At 43.9% G+C, this 24,584-nt stretch overlaps 1 protein-coding gene across 4 annotated transcripts in view; it reads right to left on the bottom strand.

The window, feature by feature from the left end:
- LOC106560708 (sex comb on midleg-like protein 2) overlaps positions 1–16,058 on the bottom strand; it is a 45,121-nt gene extending 29,063 nt beyond the window's left edge. Inside the window, exons 1-5 of one of the 4 annotated variants that reach the window (XM_014123867.3) lie at positions 15,575–16,058; positions 3,593–3,708; positions 3,131–3,184; positions 2,852–2,922; positions 2,144–2,378 (exon numbers count right to left, since the gene is read on the bottom strand). In XM_014123867.3, coding sequence (XP_013979342.3) covers positions 2,144–2,378; positions 2,852–2,922; positions 3,131–3,184; positions 3,593–3,614 — 382 coding nt within the window. In that variant the 5' untranslated portion in view covers positions 3,615–3,708; positions 15,575–16,058. Of the gene's footprint in view, positions 1–2,143; positions 2,379–2,499; positions 2,548–2,851; positions 2,923–3,130; positions 3,185–3,592; positions 3,709–15,574 lie in introns of those variants that run through there. The other 3 variants (XM_045687246.2, XM_045687247.2, XM_082956679.1) reach the window with 3 other exon arrangements.
- Positions 16,059–24,584: the final 8,526 nt, after the last annotated feature.

Raw genomic sequence — 24,584 nt, 5'->3', positions numbered from 1 at the left:
CTCCTTTCTCAAATATAAAGTCCCTTTGTGAACTGTTTCTAAGATCTGTGGTTCATCATGTAGGTTGAGAGGGGTGTATCTTGGCTATAAAAGATCTTTGTACTTTTGTGTTGACACAAAAGCACAAGTCAAAGTGCTTTTGCAAAGCTCTTATTATTAAAGATGTAATTCAAGTATAACTCTGACTGGTGTGCGAAGTTTGTCTATCTCCTCATTTGGTAATGCAGAAATTAGCCCCCCACACTCCATGACATTAGCTAAAGCAAGGGGCTATAGCAGCACACAAGTAGACTATTAACGCATGCTCGGCCGGGCATGCCCTGAGCTGGTGAAGTGAACGGTACTGGAGCGAAATTGGAGCGGGTGAGAAGGCAGACACTCCAGCCTTTGGGAAACTCGCTGAGCGCGGCAGTAGAATTGGGCACGCTCCAGTCCCACTCCAGCCCTGCTCACATACTCTGCGCCAGATGCTATGTTTTGTGATCTGTTCTCCCAATTTCTGCAGAGCGCATCGGAGTAGAATTGTATTGCATTGACAGGCACAAGCAGTGTTTTTCAAATCACCAGGGACCGGTTGCACCAGTTGGTCATAAGCCCTTCTTTGAGCTACGCCTGTGCCTTAATGTAACTTCTAATAGGGAGCAGGCATAGGGTGTTAAATTGGGACCATCTTCATCATGATATGTATAGCAAATAATAGCAATCTATATTTTCTAATGCATGTGTCTCAGGTTCATATTTCACAAACTCCACAGGCTTTTGGAGTTTCATTTGCGGGAGTCAATAGCAAATAGCCTACACTTGATTTAGGCTACATTAACAAGCTAAGAGGGTCTTCACACTTTGACTTTTCACAAAAATATCCTCGACTACACGTGAAATCGAAAAGTATTCAGACCCCTTCACTTTTTCTTCATTTTGTTACGTTATAGCCTTATTCTAAAATTGATTGGACATGATTTGGAAATGCACACACCTGTCTATATAAGGTCCCACAGTTGACAGTCCATGTCAGAGCAATAACCAAGCCATGAGGTCAAAGGAATTGTCAGAGACAAGATTGTGTTGAGGCACCGACCTGGGGAAGGTTACCAACAAATGATTTCAGCATTGAAGATTCCCAAGAACGGCCTCCATCATTCTTAACTGGAAGAAGATTGGAACCACCAAGATTCTTCCTAGAGCTGGCCGCCCAGCCCTACTGAGCAATCAGGGGAGAAGGGCCGTGGTGACCAAGAACCGATGGTCACTCTGACACAGCTCCAGAGTTCCTCTGTGGAGATGGTTGTCCTTCTAGAAGGTTCTCCCATCTACGCAGCACTGTACCAATCAGGCCTTTATGGTAGTGGCCAGACGGAAGCCTCTCCTGAGTAAAAGGCACATGACCGCACGCTTGGAGTTTGCCAAAAGTCCAAAACGACTTTTCTACCAGCATGTTAACTGTGCAACCAGAGGGGGGGGGGGGAAATAACTCTAGACCAGCTTTACTCCACACACAGACGCGTACAAAGCTCTCCCTCGCCCTCCATTTGGAAAATCTGACCATAATTCTATCCTCCTGATTACTGCTTACAACCAAAACTAAAGCAGGAAGCACCAGTGACTCGGTTAACTCAACATTTTATCAAATAATTCAAAATAAAATTGTTATACCTAAAAGCCTCCTAAAATTCAAAATCCAATAGCTAAATAATCCATTGTATGACGATCTTAAAACAATTCCATATGTTAGCTTAGTACCCTATCCCCCAACGGCTTAGATTTTTAGAGGTTAACATACCCAGTGGGTTAGGGCCGTAATTCCCCCATTTTCCACATTGCTGGAAGGTTAGTGTTATGGTTAACGTACCCAGTGGGTTAGGGTAGAGTTTTGGTTAGGGTTATGGTTAACGTACCCAGTGGGTTAGGGTAGAGTTACGGTTAGGGTTATGGTTAACGTACCCTGTGGGTTAGGGTAGAGTTATGGTTATGGTTAGGGTTATGGTTAACGTACCCTGTGGGTTAGGGTAGAGTTATGGTTATGGTTAGGGTTATGGTTAACGTACCCAGTGGGTTAAGGTAGAGTTATGGTTAGGGTTAGGGTTATGGTTAACGTACCCAGTGGGTTAGGGTAGACTTATGGTTAGGGTTATGGTTAACGTACCCAGCGGCGGCTGCAGCATGTCCCCATTCTTTTCACAGGTTCCTATAGGCTGGATGTCTGAGGAGTCAACCAGCCTCCAGAAGTCATTGGTGTTGTCACTGCCATCCAGACGAAGGCGCAGACGCACACCCGTCATGCCCATCACAGTGGCGATGCACACCGAGGTGGAGTTCCGAGGATCATGGACTTCCAGCTTCATCCCCACCTTGAAGTCATTGGAGGGAGGGACTCTGGACTGGAGAGAGACAGAAAACTCACTGCAGAGAGACACTGTACTGTCACTTAGCCTTCTCTGCTGTCACTGAACTCACACTGTCTGAAGAAGCTAGGTGGAGCCTGGGTAGATGGACACTTACCTGTCTGAAGAAGCTAGGTGGAGCCGGGGTAGATGGACACTTACCTGTCTGAAGAAGCTAGGTGGAGCCGGGGTAGATGGACACTTACCTGTCTGAAGAAGCTAGGTGGAGCCGGTGTAGATGGACACATACCTGTCTGAAGAAGCTAGGTGGAGCCGGGGTAGATGGACACATACCTGTCTGAAGAAGCTAGGTGGAGCCGGGGTAGATGGACACATACCTGTCTGAAGAAGCTAGGTGGAGCCGGGGTAAATGGACACATACCTGTCTGACGAAGCTAGGTGGAGCCGGGGTAGATGGACACATACCTGTCTGAAGAAGCTAGGTGGAGCCGGGGTAGATGGACACATACCTGTCTGAAGAAGCTAGGTGGAGCCGGCGTAGATGATGTTTCCTTCAGGTACTCCTCCCAACTGAACGACTCTGAGACAGAAACAAGAAAGGGTTAGTAGTCCCGACAGACCTACATGTATATATTGATGTAACAGGTGTAAAAAATAGACACTGAAAATTATATTTAATAAATCGAAGTTACTTTGCAGTTAGATCAAATGTTATCCTAGGAACAACACGTTCAAACTTTTAAAATAGTAAAAGCTAGGGGTCATCTCTCCTAGGAGTCTAAAGTTACCTTTAGCAGGAGTGGGACGTGGAGGAAGGAGACTTCCTGCTTTCTCCTTCTGATCTGAAAACACAAACACATCAACACTGACCACGCCCGTGTTTATAACCAGGTGGAAAGATGGTATTTACCACATATGACTTGGAAACTCCACTTGAACGGCCCTCCAAGTGGTAATTACTAGTAATTACTACTAAATAAACATGTTTTATTATCACTTAAAACAATGTCACTCCTGTCTTGAATAAAAAGGTTATATTTTGCAATCTCCCAAAATAAATGTCTGACGAAAGAAGGCTCTACTCCATCTTGCGTTATAAACACTACTCATGTCGGACCAGTAAGACTGCTGGAAAATGAGGTACACCAGAATTCCATCCATTTGTGTACCCGCCGATAGAATATTGAAATGAGAAATACAATGGCATACTAAATAAATAGGCTGCAGTGTACATGCTCATGTTTCCTTACCTTTGACTGAAGTCCTGCCCATGATGGATCCAGGGTAATGTGGTTATTCTATGAGGCAATGGGAATGACAGGCAGGTGGTCCACCCAGTATGCAACTATGGCCCTGTAGTACTGATCTGGAACAGAAAAAGACTGATTGTATAAGGTAGAAGGCTATAAAATATCAAGGACGTATCCTCTGTCGCAGCAGGTATCCTCTGTCGCAGCAGGTATCCTCTGTCGCAGCAGGTATCCAGTAAGGTAGAAGTTGTCTGTAGCAGCAGGTATCCAGTAAGGTAGAAGTTGTCTGTAGCAGCAGGTATCCAGTAAGGTAGCAAGTAGGTGGTGGTGAAGGCCCTGGCGGAGTGTTGCCAGGAAAATAACCTCTCCCTCAACAAAATGAAAGAGCCGATTGTGGATTTCAGGAGACAGCCGAGGGAGCACACACCATCCATGGGACCACAGTGGAGGTGAAAAGCTTCCAGTTCATCATCGTACACAACCAAACAGACAGCATGGTGAAGGAAGCTGAAGAAATTCAGCATGGCCCCTAAGACCCTCATTAACTTTTGCAGATGCACCATCGAGAGCATCCTGACGGGCTGTATCACCACCTGGTACGGCAACTGCACCGCACACAACCGCAGGGCTCTCCAAACGGTGGTGCGGGCTGCCCAACGCATCACTGGGGGCACACTGCCTGCCCTCCAGGACACCTACACCACCCGATGTCACAGGAAGGCCAAATAGATCATCAAGGACAACAACCACCCGAGCCACTGCCTGTTCACCCCACTACCATCCTGAAGGCGAGGTCAGTACAGGTGCATCATCACCACCCGAGCCACTGCCTGTTCACCCCGCTATCATCCAGAAGGCGAGGTCAGTACAGGTGCATCATCACCACCCGAGCCACTGCCTGTTCACCCCGCTATCATCCAGAAGGCGAGGTCAGTACAGGTGCATCATCACCACCCGAGCCACTGCCTGTTCACCCCGCTATCATCCAGAAGGCGAGGTCAGTACAGGTGCATCATCACCACCCGAGCCACTGCCTGTTCACCCCGCTATCATCCAGAAGGCGAGGTCAGTACAGGTGCATCATCACCACCCGAGCCACTGCCTGTTCACCCCGCTATCATCCAGAAGGCGAGGTCAGTACAGGTGCATCATCACCACCCGAGCCACTGCCTGTTCACCCCGCTATCATCCAGAAGGCGAGGTCAGTACAGGTGCATCATCACCACCCGAGCCACTGCCTGTTCACCCCGCTATCATCCAGAAGGCGAGGTCAGTACAGGTGCATCATCACCACCCGAGCCACTGCCTGTTCACCCCGCTATCATCCAGAAGGCGAGGTCAGTACAGGTGCATCATCACCACCCGAGCCACTGCCTGTTCACCCCGCTATCATCCAGAAGGCGAGGTCAGTACAGGTGCATCATCACCACCCGAGCCACTGCCTGTTCACCCCGCTATCATCCAGAAGGCGAGGTCAGTACAGGTGCATCATCACCACCCGAGCCACTGCCTGTTCACCCCGCTATCATCCAGAAGGCGAGGTCAGTACAGGTGCATCAAAGCTGGGACCGAGAGACTGAAAAACAGCTTCTATCTCCAGGCCATCAGACTGTTAAATAGTCATCACTAGCCGGCCTCCACCCAGTACTCTGCCCTGAACTTAGTCACTGTCACTAGCCGGCTACCACCCAGTTACTCAACCCTGCACCTTAGGCTGCTGCCCTATGTATATAGACATGGAATCACTGGGCACTTTAAAGATGTTTACATACTGCTTTACAAATGTCATGTGTATATACCGTCTTATAGTCAATGCCACTGACATTGCTCATCCTGATATTTATATATTTCTTCATTATTTTACTTTGAGATGTGTGTGTGTATTGTGACTTTTTAGATACTACTGCACTGTTGGAGCTAGGAACACAAGCGTTTTGCTACACATGCGATAACATCTGCTAAATATGTGTATGTGACAAAATGTAAGGTAGCAGGTATGTTTTTAGTAGCAGGTATCCTATAAGGTAGCAGGTATCCAATAAGGTAGCAGGTATCTTTTTAGTAGCAGGTATCCTATAAGGTCGCAAGTAGATCTTTAGTAGCATGTATTCTATAAGGTAGCAGTAATCCTACAAGGAAGCAGGTATACTAAGGGGTAGGATGTATCCTACAAGGTAGAAGGCATCTCTGTAGTAACAGGTATCCTAAAAGGTAGCATGTATCGTATAAGATAGAAGGAGGTATCTTTGCAGTAGCATGTATTCTATAAGGTTGCAGTACTCCTATAAGGAAGCAGGTATACTATGAGGTAGGATGTATCCTACAAGGTAGAAGGTATCTCTGTAGTAACAGGTATCCTAAAAGGTAGCATGTATCCTAAAAGGTAGCATGTATCCTAAAAGGTAGCATGTATCCTACATTTAGTAGCATGTATCCTACATTTAGTAGCATGTATCGTATAAGATGGAAGGAGGTATCTTTGCAGTAGCATGTATCCTATAAGGTAGGGCTGGGTGATATGACGATATATATCGTGTGACGATAGAAAAACGTCTATCATTTATTTAGTTGTGTCGCAAATCACACTCTTTACGGCAATATTGTGTGGAAGGAAATTTGCAACAAACAAACAAACATGGAGGAGAGTGAATGTGACACAGAGCAAGGAGACACGGAGCTCATACCTAAAAGAGGAGCTACTTCGGTCGCATGGACGTGGTTTGGGTATGAAAAGTTTGACAAGAACCAGAAAACCGTCCTCTGCAAAATAGGCAGCAGGCCGGTCCCGACAACAGGCTCAAACACCACTAACCTCTTATCACCTACGCAAGAATCATGTGAAACAGTACGGGGAGAGTCTACAGATGAGACCCAAAAAGTACAGTCGAGTGCTCAAAACAAACCCCCGACTCAGACGTTGCAAGAGGCTTTTGCTCGCGGCACACCATACGGCAAAGAATCACGAAGATGGAAGGAGATAACAGTTGCCGTTACAACTTACATCGCAGACCCCATTTTACACGGTGGAGAAACGGGGGTTTCGTGAGTTGGTGCCAACACTCGACCCAAGGTACCAAATGTGACACGTATTAACGCCAAAATAACATGCAAAACAGGCAAGCCCCCAAAAACAATAATATACACTCACACACACACACACACACACACACACACACACACACACACACACACACACACACACACACCCCCCCCCCCCCCCCCCCCCCCCCGTTGAAGTCGGAAGTTTACATACACCTTAGCCAAATACATTTAAACTCAGTTTTTCACAATTCCTGACATTTAATCCTAGTAAAAATTCCCTGTTTTAGGTCAGTTAGAATCACCACTTTATTTAAAAAATGTGAAATGTCAGAATAATAGTAGAGAGAATTATTTATTTCAGCTTTTATTTATTTTTATTACATTCCCAGTAGGTCAGAAGTTTACATACACTCAATTAGTATTTGGTAACATTGCCTTTAAATTGTTTAACTTGGGTCAAATGTTTCAGGTAGCCTTCCACAACCCACCCACAATAAGTTGGGTGAATTGTGGCCCATTCCTCCTGACAGAGCTGGTGTAACTGAGTCAGGTTTGTAGACCTCCATGCTCGCACACACTTTTTCAGTTCTGTCCACAAGTTTTCTAAAGGGACTGAGGTCAGGGCTTTGTGATAGCCACTCCAATACCTTGACTTTGTTGTCCTTAAGCCATTTTGCCACAACTTTGGAAGTATGCTTGGGGTCATTGTCCATTCTGAAGACCCATTTGAAACCAAGCTTTAACTTCCTGACTGATGTCTTGAGATGTTGCTTCAATATATCCCCATAATTTTCCTACCTCATGATGCCATCTATTCTGTGAAGTGCACCAGTCCCTCCTGCAGCAAAGCACCCCCACAACATGATGCTGCCACCCCCGTGCTTCATGGTTGGGATGGTGTTCTTCGGCTTGCAAGCCTCCCCCTTTTTCCCTCCAAACATAACGACGGTCATTATGGCCAAACAGTTCTATTTTTGTTTCATCAGACCAGAAGACATTTCTCCAAAAAGTATGATCTTTGTCCCCATGTGCAGTTGCAAACCGTAGTCTGGCTTTTTTTAATGGTGGTTTAGGAGCAGTGGCTTCTTCCTTGCCGAGCAGCCTTTCAGGTTATGTCGATATAGGACTCGTTTTTACTATGGATATAGATACTTTTGTACCGGTTTCATCCAGCATCTTCACAGGGTCCTTTGCGGTTGTTCTGGGATTGATTTGCACTTTTCGCACCAAAGTACGTTCATCTCTAGGATAATGAAGGCATCTTCTTCCTGAGCGGTATGACGGCTGTGTGGTCCCATGGTGTTTATACTTGCGTACTATTGTTTGTACAGATGAACGTGGTACCTTCATGCGTTTGGAAATTGCTCCCAAGGATGAACCAGACTTGTGGAGGTCTACAATTTATTTTCTGGGGTCTTGGCTGATTTCTTTTGATTTTCCCATGATATCAAGCAAAGAGGCACTGAGTTTGGAGGTAGACCTTGAAATACATCCACAGGTACACCTCCAATTGACTCAAATTATGTCAACTAGCCTACAATTTTTTTTGGAATTTTCCAAACTGTTAAAAGGCACAATCAACTTAGTGTATGTAAACTTCTGACCCACTGGAATTGTGATACAGTGAATTATAAGTGAAATAATCTGTCTGTAAAGAATTGCTAGAAAATTACTTGTGTCATGCATAAAGTAGATGCCCTAACCGACTTGCAAAAACTATAGTTTATTAACAAGAAATGTGTGGAGTGGTTGAAAAACTAGTTTTAATGACTCCAACCTAAGTGGATGTAAACTTCTGATTTCAACTGAATATAATTTAAACCTATATTTATTTTGTTTGCAACTATAGTTGAAGTGTTTTCTATTTACCTTTTTCTATTTTCTATTTTGTTACATGCTTAATTGAAAATGTATCAAAAACTTCTAAATAAAAGGAGAACTAATCAAATATGAGTAAATATCTTATTTGTTGAGAATAACTCAAAATGTAATAAGAAATAGGCCTTTACATGTGGTCGTTTTAAATAAACATTGAGTCATTGAATTAATTGAAAATGTGCTATATCAGGATATGCATCGTTATCGGGATATGAGATGACCTATATCGGGATATGAGATTTTGGCCATATCGCCCAGCCTTACTAAAAGGTAGAAGACATCCAATAAGGTAACAGGTATCTCTGTAGTAGCAGGTATCCCTGTAGTAGTGTGTACCCTATAAGGTAACAGGTACCCCTGTAGTAGCAGGTATCCCTGTAGTAGTGGGTACCCTATAAGGTAACAGGTATCCCTGTAGTAGCAGGTATCCCTGTAGTAGTGGGTACCCTATAAGGTAACAGGTATCCCTGTAGTAGCAGGTATCCCTGTAGTAGTGGGTACCCTATAAGGTAACAGGTATCCCTGTAGTAGCAGGTATCCCTGTAGTAGTGGGTACCCTATAAGGTAACATGTACCCCTGTAGTAACAGGTATCCCTGTAGTAGTGGGTACCCTATAAGGTAGCAGGTATCTCTGTAGTAGCAGGTATCCCTGTAGTAGTGGGTACCCTATAAGGTAACAGGTATCCCTGTAGTAGTGGGTACCCTATAAGGTAACAGGTACTCCTGTAGTATTGGGCACACTATAAGGTAACAGGTACCCCTGTAGCAGCAGGTATCCCTGTAGTAGCAGGTATCCCTGTAGTAGCGGGTACCCTATAAGCAGGTACTCCTGTAGTAGTGGGTACCCTATAAGGTAGCAGGTATCTCTGTAGTAGCAGGTATCCCTGTAGTAGTGTGTACCCTATAAGGTAACAGGTATCTCTGTAGTAGCAGGTATCCCTGTAGTAGTGGGTACACTATAAGGTAACAGGTATCCCTGTAGTAGTGGGTACCCTATAAGGTAACAGGTACTCCTGTAGTAGTGGGTACACTATAAGGTAACAGGTACTTCTGTAGTAGCAGGTATGCCTGTAGTAGCAGGTATCCCTGTAGTAGTACTCCTGTAGTAGCAGGTATCCCTGTAGTAGTGGGTACCCTATAAGGTAACAGGTATCCCTGTAGTAGTGGGTACCCTATAAGGTAACAGGTACTCCTGTAGTATTGGGCACACTAGCAGCAGGTATCCCTGTAGTAGCAGGTATCCCTGTAGTAGCAGGTATCCCTGTAGTAGCAGGTACCCTATAAGCAGGTACTCCTGTAGTAGTGGGTACCCTATAAGGTAGCAGGTATCTCTGTAGTAGCAGGTATCCCTGTAGTAGTGTGTACCCTATAAGGTAACAGGTATCCCTGTAGTAGTGGGTACCCTATAAGGTAACAGGTACGCCTGTAGTAGTGGGTATCCTATAAGGTAACAGGTATCCCTGTAGTAGCAGCTATCCCTGTAGTAGTGGGTATCCCTGTAGTAGTGGGTACCCTATAAGGTAACAGGTATCCCTGTAGTAGTGGGTACCCTATAAGGTAACAGGTACGCCTGTAGTAGTGGGTATCCTATAAGGTAACAGGTATCCCTGTAGTAGTGGGTAACCTATACGGTAAAAGGTATCCCTGTAGTAGCAGGTACTCCCTGTAGTAGTGGGTACCCTATAAGGTAACAGGTATCCCTGTAGTAGTGGGTACCCTATAAGGTAGCAGGTACTCTCTGTAGTAGTGGGTACCCTATAAGGTAACAGGTACGCCTGTAGTAGTGGGTATCCTATAAGGTAGCAGGTATCCCTGTAGTAGTGGGTACCCTATACGGTAGAAGGTACCCTGTAGTAGTGGGTACCCTATAAGGTAACAGGTATCCCTGTAGTAGTGGGTACCCTATAAGGTAACAGGTATCCCTGAAATAGTGGGTACCCTATAAGGTAACAGGTATCCCTGTAGTAGTGGGTACCCTATAAGGTAACAGGTATCCCTGTAGTAGTGGGTACCCTATAAGGTAACAGGTACGCCTGTAGTAGTGGGTATCCTATAAGGTAGCAGGTATCCCTGTAGTAGTGGGTACCCTATATGGTAACAGGTATCCCTGTAGTAGCAGCTATCCCTGTAGTAGTGGGTATCCCTGTAGTACTGGGTACCCTATAAGGTAACAGGTACTCCTGTAGTAGCAGGTATCCCTGTAGTAGTGGGTACACTATAATGTAACAGGTACCCCTGTAGTAGCAGGTACCCCTGTAGTAGCAGGTATCCCTGTAGTAGTGGGTACCCTATAAGCAGGTACTCCTGTAGTAGTGGGTACCCTATAAGGTAGCAGGTATCTCTGTAGTAGCAGGTATCCCTGTAGTTGTGGGTTCCCTATAAGGTAATAGGTACCCCTGTAGTAGCAGGTACACTATAAGGTAACAGGTACCCCTGTAGTAGCAGGTATCCCTGTAGTAATGGGTACACTATAAGGTAACAGGTATCCCTGTAGCAGCAGGTATCCCTGTAGCAGCAGGTATCCCTGTAGCAGCAGGTATCCCTGTAGCAGCAGGTATCCCTGTAGCAGCAGGTATCCCTGTAGCAGCAGGTATCCCTGTAGCAGCAGGTATCCCTGTAGTAGTGGGTACCCTATAAGGTAACAGGTACTCCTGTAGTAGTGGGTACACTATAAGGTAACAGGTACCACTGTAGTAGCAGGTATCCCTGTAGTAGTGGGTACCCTATAAGGTAACAGGTATCCCTGTAGTAGCAGGTATCCCTGTAGTAGTGGGTACACTATAAGGTAACAGGTACCCCTGTAGCAGCAGGTATCCCTGTAGTAGCAGGTATCCCTGTAGTAGCAGGTATCCCTGTAGTAGTGGGTACCCTATAAGGTAGCAGGTACCCTGTAGTAGTGGGTATCCTATAAGGTAACAGGTATCCCTGTAGTAGTGGGTACCCTATAAGGTAACAGGTATCCCTGTAGTAGTGGGTACCCTATAAGGTAACAGGTACGCCTGTAGTAGTGGGTACCCTATAAGGTAACAGGTATCCCTGTAGTAGTGGGTACCCTATAAGGTAACAGGTACGCCTGTAGTAGTGGGTATCCTATAAGGTAGCAGCTATCCCTGTAGTAGTGGGTATCCCTGTAGTAGTGGGTATCCCTATAAGGTAACAGGTATCCCTGTAGTAGCAGGTATCCCTGTAGTAGTGGGTACCCTATAATGTAGCAGGTACCCTGTAGTAGTGGGTATCCTATAAGGTAGCAGGTACCCTGTAGTAGTGGGTACCCTATAAGGTAACAGGTATCCCTGTAGTAGCAGGTATGCCTGTAGTAGCAGGTATCCCTGTAGTAGTGGGTACCCTATAAGGTAACAGGTACTCCTGTAGTAGCAGGTATCCCTGTAGTAGTGGGTACACTATAATGTAACAGGTACCCCTGTAGCAGCAGGTATCCCTGTAGCAGCAGGTATCCCTGTAGCAGCAGGTATCCCTGTAGCAGCAGGTATCCCTGTAGCAGCAGGTATCCCTGTAGCAGAAGGTATCCCTGTAGCAGCAGGTATCCCTGTAGCAGCAGGTATCCCTGTAGTAGTGGGTACCCTATAAGGTAACAGGTATCCCTGTAGTAGTGGGTACCCCCTATAAGGTAACAGGTATCCCTGTAGTAGTGGGTACCCTATAAGGTAACAGGTATCCCTGTAGTAGCAGGTATGCCTGTAGTAGTGGGTACCCTATACGGTAACAGGTATCCCTGTAGTAGCAGCTATCCCTGTAGTAGTGGGTATCCCTATAAGGTAACAGGTATCCCTGTAGTAGCGGGTATCCCTGTAGTGGTGGGTATCCCTGTAGTAGTGGGTATCCCTGTAGTAGCGGGTATCCCTGTAGTAGCGGGTATCCCTGTAGTAGCGGGTATCCCTGTAGTAGGAGGTACACTATAAGGTAGCAGGTATCCCTGTAGTAGTGGGTACCCTATAAGGTAACATGTATCCCTGTAGTAGCAGGTATCCCTGTAGTAGTGGGGTACACTATAAGGTAACAGGTATCCCTGTAGTAGTGGGTATCCTATAAGGTAACAGGTACTCCTGTAGTAGTGGTACACTATAAGGTAAATGGTATCCCTGTAGTAGCAGGTATCCCTGTAGTAGTGGGTACACTATAAGGTAACAGGTATCCCTGTAGTAGCAGGTATCCCTGTAGTAGTGGGTACCCTATAAGGTAACAGGTATCCCTGTAGTAGGAGGTATCCCTGTAGTAGGAGGTATCCCTGTAGTAGGAGGTATCCCTGTAGTAGGAGGTATCCCGGTAGTAGCGGGTATCCCGGTAGTAGCGGGTATCCCGGTCGTAGTGGGTACCCTATAAGGTAACAGGTACTCCTGTAGTAGCAGGTATCCCTGTAGTAGCAGGAATCCCTGTAGTAGTGGGTACACTATAAGGTAGCAGGTATCCTTGTAGTAGTGGGTACCCTGTAAGGTAACAGGTACCTCTGTAGTAGCAGGTACCCCTGTAGTAGTGGGTACCCTATAAGGTAACAGGTATCCCTGTAGTAGCAGGTATCCCTGTAGTAGTGGGTACCCTATAAGGTAACAGGTACCCCTGCAGTAGCAGGTACCCCTGTAGTAGTGGGTACCCTATAAAGGTAGAAGGTATCCTACAGCGTAGGATTGTCACAGGAAGGCCAAAAAGATCATCAAGGACAACAACCACCCGAGCCACTGCCTGTTCACCCCACTACCATCCTGAAGGTGAGGTCAGTACATGTGCATCAAAGCTGGGGCCGAGACACTGAAAAAGTGCTTATATCTCAAGGCCATCAGACTGCTAAACAGCAGTCACTAACTCAGAGAGGCTGCTGCATATATTGAGACCCAATCACTGGCCACTTTCATAAATGGATCAGTCACTTTAAACAACGCCACTTCAATAATGTTAACATATCTTACATTACTCATCTCATATGTATATACAGTATTTTATACCATCTATTGTATCTTGCCTATGCCGGTTGGTAATTGCTCATCCATATATTTATATGTACATATTCTTAATCCATCCCTTTAGATTTGTGTATATTATGTAGTTGTTGGGGAATTGGTAGATTACTTGTTAGACATTACTGCACTGTCGGAACTAGAAGCATAAGCATTTCGCTACACTTGCATTAACATCTGCTAACCATGTGTATGTGACCAATAAAATTTGATTTGACAACACACCATATCATCGTGTGACTCCAAGCTTACTTCCATATGATGTTTTTTATATCAATATTTGCACATAAAGACGTTTCCACCGTCATTTCTCACATACTTCATTTCACAGACTCAAAAAGATCCCACCATGTCAAACGAAAAGTCTGTCAGCATTTATAAAATGTATATATTTTTTTATACAGCATGACTCGCAAGAAAACTGGATGGAAACATTCTTACTGACGTTTTTTTCAACCAGGAGGTTTTGCCCATGGGAAGGGGGGGTGCTGGCTGTAAACTGGGTATATCCAAAATCAGAATCTGATTTTACATGAGGCGTTGACAGTGGTGGAAAAAGTACTCGTGCCATACTTGAGTAAAAGTAAAAACATAACTTAATAGAAAATGACTCAAGTAAAAGTCATCCAGTAAAATAGTACTTGAGTAAAGGTCTAGAAGTATTTGGTTTTAAATATATTTAAGTATCAAAAGTAAAAGTATAATCATTTCAAATTCCTTATATTAAGCAAACCAGGCAACACCATTTTCTTGTTTTTTAATTTACTGATAGCCAATAAATAACACTCAAACATAATTTTCAAAATAAGCATTTGTGTTTAGTGAGTCTGTCAGATCAGAAGCAATATAGATGCGAATGATGTTCTCTTGATAAGTGCATGAATTGGACCATCTTCTTGTCCTGCTAAGCATTCATAATGTAACTAGTACTTTTGGGTGCCAGGGAAAATGTATGGAGTAAAAAGTACATTATTTTCTCTAGGAATGTAGTGAAATAAAGGTAGTCAAAAATATAAATAGTAAAGTAAAGATACCCCCAAAAACCTACTTAAGTTGTACTTTAAATAATGTTTTACTTAAGTACTTTACACCACTGGGCGTTATTGTTATTGTGTTACTTTTTATTTTATTCTAAATTGGTAAATATGTTCTTCTTGAACTGCACACTGTTGGTTAAGGGCTTGTCAGTCAGCATTTCACGGTAAAGTCTACACTTATTGTATTCGGCGCATGTGACAAATAAAGTCGGATTTGATAATTCTCCTTTAAATCCAGGAAGCAGCGATTCAACTTACTATTCACCAGCATTTTAATGTCAAAATACGTTCGTTACTCAACAAATACGGAGTTTCGATTAGCAACTTGTCGTCATTTGCTGCCATCACAGCCGGTATGAACTAACAAAAAAGGTCTAAAAGTGTTTACAGGTCCCTCATTTCTACCATGCCCACGTCGGAATGCATTGGATGTGCCATTTCTCCGGTTATTTAACATTTTATTATACTTTTTTGGAAGTACACACCGGCCGTGACGGCAGTAAATGACGATAGTTGCTAATCGAAACTGCATATTTTGTGAGTAACGAACGTATGTTGACATTGAAATGCTGGTGAATAGTTACGTTTTAAATGTCTGCTTCCTGGGCTTCCAGGAGACTCTGATATGGCGATTCTCCTTTAAGGCCATAACCTGGTTCAGGTGTAGTTACCACACTTCGGTTCTTGAGAGCTAACGTTAGTAGCTAGCAAAACAAATGAGTTAACTAGGGCTAAAGCTAGCTTGCTACATCATCACTGGCGTTGTCTGAAGTTAGTTATCCAGTCAGGTGTGAACTGGTGCTAGGCCAATGTAGATAGTTAGATAGCTAGCTAGATGTATAAATACATTATTAATTCTACCGAGAGTACTGGACAAACATACCTTGTTAGCTCGCTAGCTAATGTCCCTAGTACCAGCCTGCAAGTGTCTGCTTACTAGCGAGCGACCTTTTAGTTAATCTCTTTTTTTTTTTTTTTCGATTCATGACTAATTTAATTAAAATGTTCAAACCGTGGTGGTGTATGTTGTTTGGAATGAGAAGAAATGACTTACCAGGGCAGCTTTTGAACGAAATGTATCAGATCCCAACACTTTTCTCTAGCAGTCGTCAGCCGCCATATTTCGTAGTTGAGTCAGTGCGCATGCTCACCAACCTGTGGTGTAATCATTAGTCCAAACAGTTTCAAAACGAAACTTTTTCTATTGTATAAATTCAGGTTCATCCTTCCCGTTTCGCTCTGTTTGCTTCCGCTTAAGAAACTTTTTGTAATTCATTACGCCGATTCCGTTTCGTCATTGCTAAACGTTTAGAATCAGAAAGCGTTTACTCCAAACGGAAAACGTTTTTCAACTAAAACGAGAGTTTCTGTTGGACAATTTGGTCTAGGTCCTTCCCCGTTTAATTCCGGTTTTATTCGTTTAGTTCTTAAACGGTGTCCTTTGCAATACGTAATACACCTCAGTACTGTACCAAAGACAGTAGTATGAAAATATGCACAAACGAATGATGTTAGGTTTGATACTGGAACGCCGAGGCATTATGGGCGATATCAGGTCCGTCTGTTGTGGGCGCAATTTCGTCCAAAAAGAGTCGTTCCAAATTGGGCTGTGTTTAGTCCGTCCGTTTCAGCTCTACTGTACTCATTGAAAACATGAGATCCACGAAAATAATAATATATTGCATAGCCTATTTTGATTAAATTATGGCGCTTCATGGAAATATCCACAATAAAATATTGTTTCATTACAATATTAATAAAATGTTGTTTTTCGACATTTAGCTTGTCAAGTTGTCAGCTGTTTTGACATAAGGCGCAATATGACTGAACATGGGTGCCTGTAAATTTATGGGTGCACAATTTAACAACTGAATTTATAACAATTTCAATTCTATATTTTAACCACCACTTTTTTGTCAATTTTTTTTAACCAGATAGGCCAGTTGAGAACAAGATCTAATTTACAACTGCAACCTGGCCAAGATAAAGCAAAGCAGTTCGACACATATAACAACACAGAGTTACACATGGAGTAAAACAAACATACAGTCAATAACACAATACAAAAAGCTGTATACTATGTGTGCAAATGTAGTAAGATTAGGGAGGTAAGGCAATAAATAGGCCATAGATGCGAAATAATTACAACTTAGCAATTAAACACTGGAGTGATAGATGTGCAGATGATGATGTGCAAGTAGAGATACTAGGGTGCAAAGGAGAAGAAAAAAAATAACAATATGGGGATGTGGTAGTTGGGTGGGCTATTTTCAGATGGGCTATGTACAGGTGCGGTGATCGGAAAGCTGCTCTGACAACTGGTGCTTAAAGCTAGTGAGGGAGATATAAGACTCCAGCTTCAGTGATTTTGCAATTTGTTCCAGTCATTGGCAGCAGAGAACTGGAAGGAAAGGTGGCCAAAGGAGGAGTTGGCCCTAACCCAATTGTGCGCCGCCCTATGGGACTCCCTGTCAGGCCCTGATCTGTTTCACCTGTCCTTGTGATTGTTTCCACCTCCCTCCCAGGTGTCGCCCATCTTTCCCTTTATCCCCACTTCGTCTTGTTTGTCAAGTCAACCAGCAGTTCCTGCTTTTCCCCAGTCTCTCTTTTTCTCATCCTCCTGGTTTTGACCCTTGCCTGTCCGGACTCTGAGACCGCCTGCCTGACCACTCTGCCTGACCCTGAGCCTGCCTGCCGTCCTGTACCCTTGCCCCACTACTCTGGATTATCGACCCCTGCCTGCCTTGACCTGTCATTTACCTGCCCCTGTTGCTGCAATTAACATTGTTACTTCAACACAGTCTGCACTTGGGTCTTACCTGAAACGTTATACTCCCGGTCACAGCCGGTTATGTCACAGCCTGGGATCGAACCCCAGGCTGTAGAGAAGCCGAAACACTGATGCGTCACTCGGTAGGCCCCTAAGGTTTTATATTTAATTCAAATCATTACAACTAAGATGGCGTCGACAGACCATGGCATCTCCTAAGCAACTTTGCAGTAATTTGTTTTTTTGTGTGTTATTTCTTACATTATTAGCCCAGAACATTTGTTGTGTTATTACATGCAGCCAGAAATAACTTTTGGATATCAGAGCGGCGGTAACTCACCAGCATTACGACCAGGAATACGACTTAACAAATTGGATCCTTTGTTCGTACCCCCCCAGGGCAATTGAACTTATCTCAGAGGCTGCTCCAAGTCGCTGCTGGCGGAGTAGAGGTATTCGGAGTGAACTTCTAGTCCGACTCAGGAGGTGGTCACACCATCCACCGCTTCCGAGTATATTACTCGCTAATGTTCAGTCTCTGGACAATAAAGTAGACAAGCTCAGGGTGAGGATCTCCTTCCAGAGAGACATCAGGGACTGTAACATACTCTGTTTCACGGAATCATGGCTCTCTCAGGATATATTGTCCCCGTCCATACAGCCAGCTGGGTTCTCAGTACATCACACAAACAGGAATAAAAAACTCTCCGGGAAGAAGAAGAGAGGCTGAGGTGTATGCTTCATGATTAACTACACATGACGTAAATGTGATGACATACAGAAACTCAAGTCCTTTTGTTCACCAGACCTAGAATACCTCACAATCAAATGCAGACCGTATTACCTCCCCATCATTTTGGGGGGGTTATAGTCACAGCCGTGTATATTCCCTCTCAAGCCGATACCATGACGGCCCTCAAGGAACTACACTGGGCTTTATGCAAACTGGAAACCACATAGCCTGAGGCCACATTTATTGTAGCTGGGGATTTTAACAAAGCAAATTTGAGGAAAACGCTTCAGAAGTTCAACACATTGACTGTAGTACTCGCTCAGGAAAAACACTAGATCACTGCTACTCGCCTTTTTTTAGAAATGCGTACAAGGCCCTCCCTGCCGTAAATCAGATCACGACTCCATTTTGCTCCTCCCTTCCTATAGGCAGAAACTCAAACAGAAAGTACCCGTGCTAAGGTCTATTCAATGCTGGTCTGACCTATCGGAATCAATGCTTCAAGATTGTTTTGATCACATGGACTGGAATATGTTCCGGGTAGCCTCTGAGAGTAACATTGACGCTTACACGGACACGGTGACTGAGTTCATCAGGAAGTGTATAGGGGATGTTGTTCCCACAGTGACTACAGTGGCAAGAAAAGGTCTGTGAACTCTTTGGAATTACATGGATTTCTGCCTTAAATTGGTCATAAAATTTGATCTGATCTTCATCTAAGGCACAACAATAGACCAACACAGTGTGCTTAAACTAATAACACATAAACAATTATACGTTTTCATGTCTTTATTGAACACACTGTGTAAACATTTCTAGTGCAGGTTGGAAAAAGTATACTTTGCAATAACCTCAACCAAACATTTTCTGTAGTTGCGGATGAGACCTACACAACGGTCAGGAGGAATTTTGGACCATTCATCTTTACAAAACTGTTTCAGTTCAGCAATATTCTTAGAATGTCTGGTGTGAACCGCTCTCGTGGTCATGCCACAGCATCTAAATCGGGTTGAGGTCAGGATTCAGACTGGGCCACTCCAGAAGGTGTATTTTCTTCTGTTGAAGCCATTCTGTTGTGTATTTACTAATGTGTTTTGGGTCGTTGTCCTGTTGCATCATCCAACTTCTGTTGGCTGACAGATAGCCTAACATTCTCTTACAAAATGTCTTGATAAACTTGGGAATTCATTTTTCCGTCAATGACAGCAAGCTGTCCAGGCCCTGAGGCAGCAAAGCATCTCCAAACCATGATGCTCCATCCACCATACTTTACAGTTAGAATGAGGTTTTGATGTTGGTGTGCTGTGCCTTTTTTTTCTCCACACATAGTGTTGTGTGTTCCTTCCAAACAACAAAAATTTAGTTTAATCTGTCCACAGAATATTTTGCCAGAAGCGCTGTGGAACATCCAGGTGCTCTTTTGTGAACTTGAGAGTTTTTTTATAGGGCAGGGCAGCTCTAACCAACATCTCCAATCTCGTTTCATTGATTGGATTCCAGGTTAAAATGTAACGTTGAGATTGTTGAGATTGGTGTTTTGCGGGTACTATTTAATGAAGCTGCCAGTTGAGGACTTGTGAAGCATCTGTTTCACAAACTAGACACTCTAATGTACTTGTCCTCTTGCTCAGTTGTGCACCCGGGCCTCCCACTCCTCTTTCTATTCTGGTTAGAGCCAGTTTGCACTGTTCTGTGAAGGGAGTAGTACACAGCGTTGTACCAGATCTTCAGTTTCTTGGCAATTTCTCGCATGGAATAGCCATTTCTCAGAACAAGAATAGACTGATGAGTTTCAGAAGAAAGTACTTTGTTTCTTGGCATTTTGAGCCTGTAATCGAACCCAAAAATGCTGATGCTCCAGATACTCAACTACTCTAAAGAAGGCCAGTTTTATTGCTTCTTTAATCAGAACAACGGTTTTCAGCTGTGCTAACATAATTGCAAAAGGGTTTTCTAATGATCATTTAGCCTTTTATAATGATCAACCTGGATTAGCTAACACAACGTCCCATTGGAACATGTCGTGGAAATATTCGGGCAATCATATTTCACAAATACCGGAGCATGTGAGTTCAAATAGACTTTTTATTACTTCATAACAAAATCCGAGCTGGTTCATGAATACAACTGCCTTCCAGTCTAGACACACACGTTTTATACATTTGTCCTCCTTACGTCACACTCATAGTAACTCCTCTTAATGGCTCATCCACTCTGGCATTTAGCCACGTTATCATATTGCCTTCATATTAGGGCATGGATCCCGTAGAGACACAGAAATAGACAAAAATAAACCTGCACTCGCCTTAAGCTAGCTTCATGCATGTAGGACCATAGTAACAGACCTTGGCACTTTACAGAAATAACCATACATGTCATCCTGCTAACTCCTCTGAAAGGGACACCCCTGTTCTGAAAAAGACCCAAGAGGTGTAACCATAGCAACAGTACATAGTTGGCCATAACACAGTTACAGGAATAACCAGTCGTGTCCAACCCCCAGATAGGTGCATGTCTAATGGTGTCTAATGACCCAGAGCACATATAGAGTGCATTTGTCTTGCTGGTTCCTTCTGAAATACATAATTGCCACATATGTACTGAAAAATGCACAATATATACAGGAGTGATGGTTGCTGATAATGGGCCTCTGTACGCCTATGTAGTCCAGGACCCAATTGCACAGGGCGGGGTTGAGACCGAGGGCCTCAAGCTTAATGATGAGCTTGGAGGGTACTATGGTGTTAAATGCTGAGCTATAGTCAATGAACAGCATTCTTACGTAGGTAGTCCTCTTGTCCAGATGTGATAGGGCAGTATGCAGTGTGATGGTGATTGCATCGTCTGTGGACCTGTTGGGGTGGTATGCAAACTGAAGTGGGTCTAGGGTGACAGGTAAGGTGGAGGTGATATGATCCTTAACTAGCCTCTCAAGGCACTTCATGATGACAGAAGTGAGTGCTTCAGGGAGATAGTAATTTAGTTCAGTTACCTTTTCATTCTTGGGTACAGGAACAATGGTGGCCATCTTGAAGCATGTGGGGACAGCAGACTGGGATAGGGAAAGATTGAATATGTCCGTAAACACTCCAGCCAGCTAGTCTGCGCATGCTCTGAGGACGCGGCTATGGATGCCGTCTGGGCCGTTAGCCTAGCAAGGGTTAACATGTTTAAATGTCTTACTCACACGTCGGCCACGGAGAAGGAGAGTAACTACAATGTTGTTGATCCATCCTCAGTTTTCTCCTATCACAGCCATTAAACTCTGTAACTGTTTTAAAGTCACCATTGTCCTCATGGTGAAATGCTTGAGCGGTTTCCTTCCTCTCCGGTAACTGAGTTAGGAAGGACACCTGTATCTTTGTAGTGACTGGGTGTATTGATACACCATCCAAATTGTAATTAATAACTTCACCATGCTCAAAATTCAGTGTCTGTTTTTTTTTATTTTACCCATCTACCAATAGCTGCCCTTCTTTGCGAAGCATTGGAAAACATCCCTGGTCTTTTTTACAATTAAACTTATTTAGCCTTGCCATTACAAAGGGGTTGAACACTTGTTGACTCAGGGCATTTCAAGTTGAAATCATAAATTATTTAGTAAACATTTCTAAAAACATCATTCCACTTTGACATTATGGGGTGTTGTGTGTAGGCCAGTGACACAAAATCTCAATTTATCCCATTTTATATGCAGGCTGTAACACAACAAAATGTGGAAAAAAGTCAAGTGGTGTGAATACTTTGTGAAAGCACTGTATACAGGATGAGGTTTCTTTGTCATGGTAACATACAAGATATGTAAGGTAGCAGAGGCCAAATAAGGAAACTCTGAGATATTTAGATAGACTTAAGCAAAATGTAGAGATACTGTATATACGTAAATACACATACATATGTATGACATATTAACTAATACATATGTGACCGACCGGCTCGATTCGGTCTTATGTAGCAACATTTTAAATGGTGTTTTTTGCATTGGATAAAAGTAGAGACTCAGAGCTAGAAAATGGTGTATCATACACTACAGTTGAGGAACAATGGGAAAGTAATTCTGCTTTGAAAGTTGATAAACTTGTAACCCCAGTTTTGAGAGAATGGCCTTGGAATGTTTTGGTACACCCACTAGAGAGCTCTGCTTTGTCTACACTAATTCAACATCGTTTACACCTTCTTAAGCCTGAGCCCCACCCATCTCTTTAAGGATTCACATGTGAGGCCATGTGCTAAACAGAGTGAGTATGGTAGTGTACTAAACAACCAAAGATTTCAAGACTAAAGGCTGGTTTATACTACATCTATTGAAATGTCTCTATTCAGTTGTCGCAGTGACATCATAAACGTTCTATTGTCGTCGGACATCCAACTTGTCGTTGTAGTTAAAAAGTATAAACACAAAAACAACAGGCTGCATGACATCAGCAGCCTGGAGATCCATAATAGCATAATTGGTGTATTTTAACACCAAATAAACCCATCTGTTTAAAAATGAATTTAGGATATGTCAATCAAGCAAACCAGGAAACTAAAAGCAACTTTCTAAACAATGTCTTGGTTCGTTTCTAGCTTGTTAACTAGCTAGCTAACGTTAAGTTAGCTGGCTAGCCAGTTCAAATGATGACCATATCATATAGCTGACAATGTCTTAAATTTAGCTAATTTGTATTCATTATTACAGGAAAATAAACTCATTATTTTCAAGTTAATGGCAAGCTAATTACAGAAAATAGCTTACAGTTGTGTGTGACAAAATAAAAGCAGGGCATTATACCAGAGAATTTTAGAACTTGGATAAAGTTAAATCCTAACTTGACTTTGGTGCAGGTCATGTTGTTCTTCACATTACCGTCTCTGGTAAAAACAAACTAAATCAAATCCTTCTCTCCACTGGGATTCTCGACCTTAAACCCTATTACGGGGGCTGAGTCACTGGCTTACCGGTGCTCTTCCATGCCATCCCTAGGAGGGGTGCGTCACTTGAGTGGGTTAAGTCACTGACGTGATCTTCCTGTCCGAGTTGGCGCCCTCCCTCAGGTTCGTGCCGTGGGGGAGATCTTTGTGGGCTATACTCGGTCCTATCTCAGGATAGTAAGTTGGTGGTTTGAAGATATCCCTCTAGTGGTGTGGGGGCTGTGCTTTGGCAAAGTGGGTGGGGTTATATCCGTTATATCCGTTTGGCCCTGTCCGGGGGTATCATCGGATAGGGCCACAGTGTCTCCTGACCCCTCCTGTCTCACCCTCCAGTATTTATGCTGCAGTAGTTTATGTGTCGGGGGGCTAGGGTCAGTCTGTTATATCTGGAGTATTTCTCCTGTCTTATCCGGTGTCCTGTGTGAATTTAAGTATGCTCTCTCTAACTCTCTCTCTTTCTTTCTCTCGGAGGACCTATTGCCCTAGGACCATGCCTCAGGACTATGTGGCTTGATGACTCCTTGGTGTCCCCAGTCCACCTGGTCGTGCTGTTGCTCCAGTTTCAACTGTTCTGCCTGTGGCTATGGAACCTTGACCTGTTCGCCGGACGTGCTACCTTGTCCCAGACCTGCTGTTTTCAACTCTCTAGAGACAGCAGGAGCGATAGAGATACTCTGAATGATCGGCTATGAAAAGCCAACTGACATCTACTCCTGGGGTGCTGACCTGTTGCACCCTCTACAACCACTGTGATTATTATTATCTGACCCTGCTGGTCATCTATGAACATTTGGACATGTTCTGTTATAATCTCCACCCGGCACAGCCAGAAGAGGACTGGCCACCCCTCATAGCCTGGTTCCTCTCTAGGTTTATTCCTAGGTTCTGGCCTTTCTAGGGAGTTTTTCCTAGCCACCGTGCTTCTACACCTGAATTACTTGCTGTTTGAGGTTTTAGGCTGGGTTTCTGCACAGCACTTTGTGACATCAGCTGATGTAAGAAGGGCTTTATAAATACATTGATTGATTGATTGATTTTGTTTAGACATTAGGCTATAACAAGGAATGCAAATGGCTCTGAGATAGGAATAATATACTGCTAAAAAAAATAAAGGGAACACTTAAACAACACAATGTAACTCCAAGTCAATCACACTTCCGTGAAATCAAACTGTCCACTTAGGAAGCAACACTGATTGACAATAAATTTCACATGCTGTTGTGCAAATGGAATAGACAACAGGTGGAAATTATAGGCAATTAGCAAGACACCCCCAATAAAGGAGTGGTTCTGCAGGTGGTAACCACAGACCACTTCTCAGTTCCTATGCTTCCTGGCTGATGTTTTGGTCACTTTTGAATGCTGGCGGTGCTTTCACTCTAGTGGTAGCATGAGACGGAGTCTACAACCCACACAAGTGGCTCAGGTAGTGCAGCTCATCCAGGATGGCACATCAATGCGAGCTGTGGCAAGAAGGTTTGCTGTGTCTGTCAGCGTAGTGTCCAGAGCATGGAGGCGCTACCAGGAGACAGGCCAGTACATCAGGAGACGTGGAGGAGGCTGTACGAGGGCAACAACCCAGCAGCAGGACCGCTACCTCCGCCTTTGTGCAAGGAGGAGCACTGCCAGAGCCCTGCAAAATGACCT

Source organism: Salmo salar, chromosome 10, assembly GCF_965601325.2.
Source record: "Salmo salar chromosome 10, fSalSal1, whole genome shotgun sequence".
Taxonomy (NCBI): Eukaryota; Metazoa; Chordata; class Actinopteri; order Salmoniformes; family Salmonidae; genus Salmo; species Salmo salar.
The sequence above is the reverse complement of the archived record's forward strand: the minus strand, read 5'-3'. Positions and strand labels throughout refer to the sequence as shown.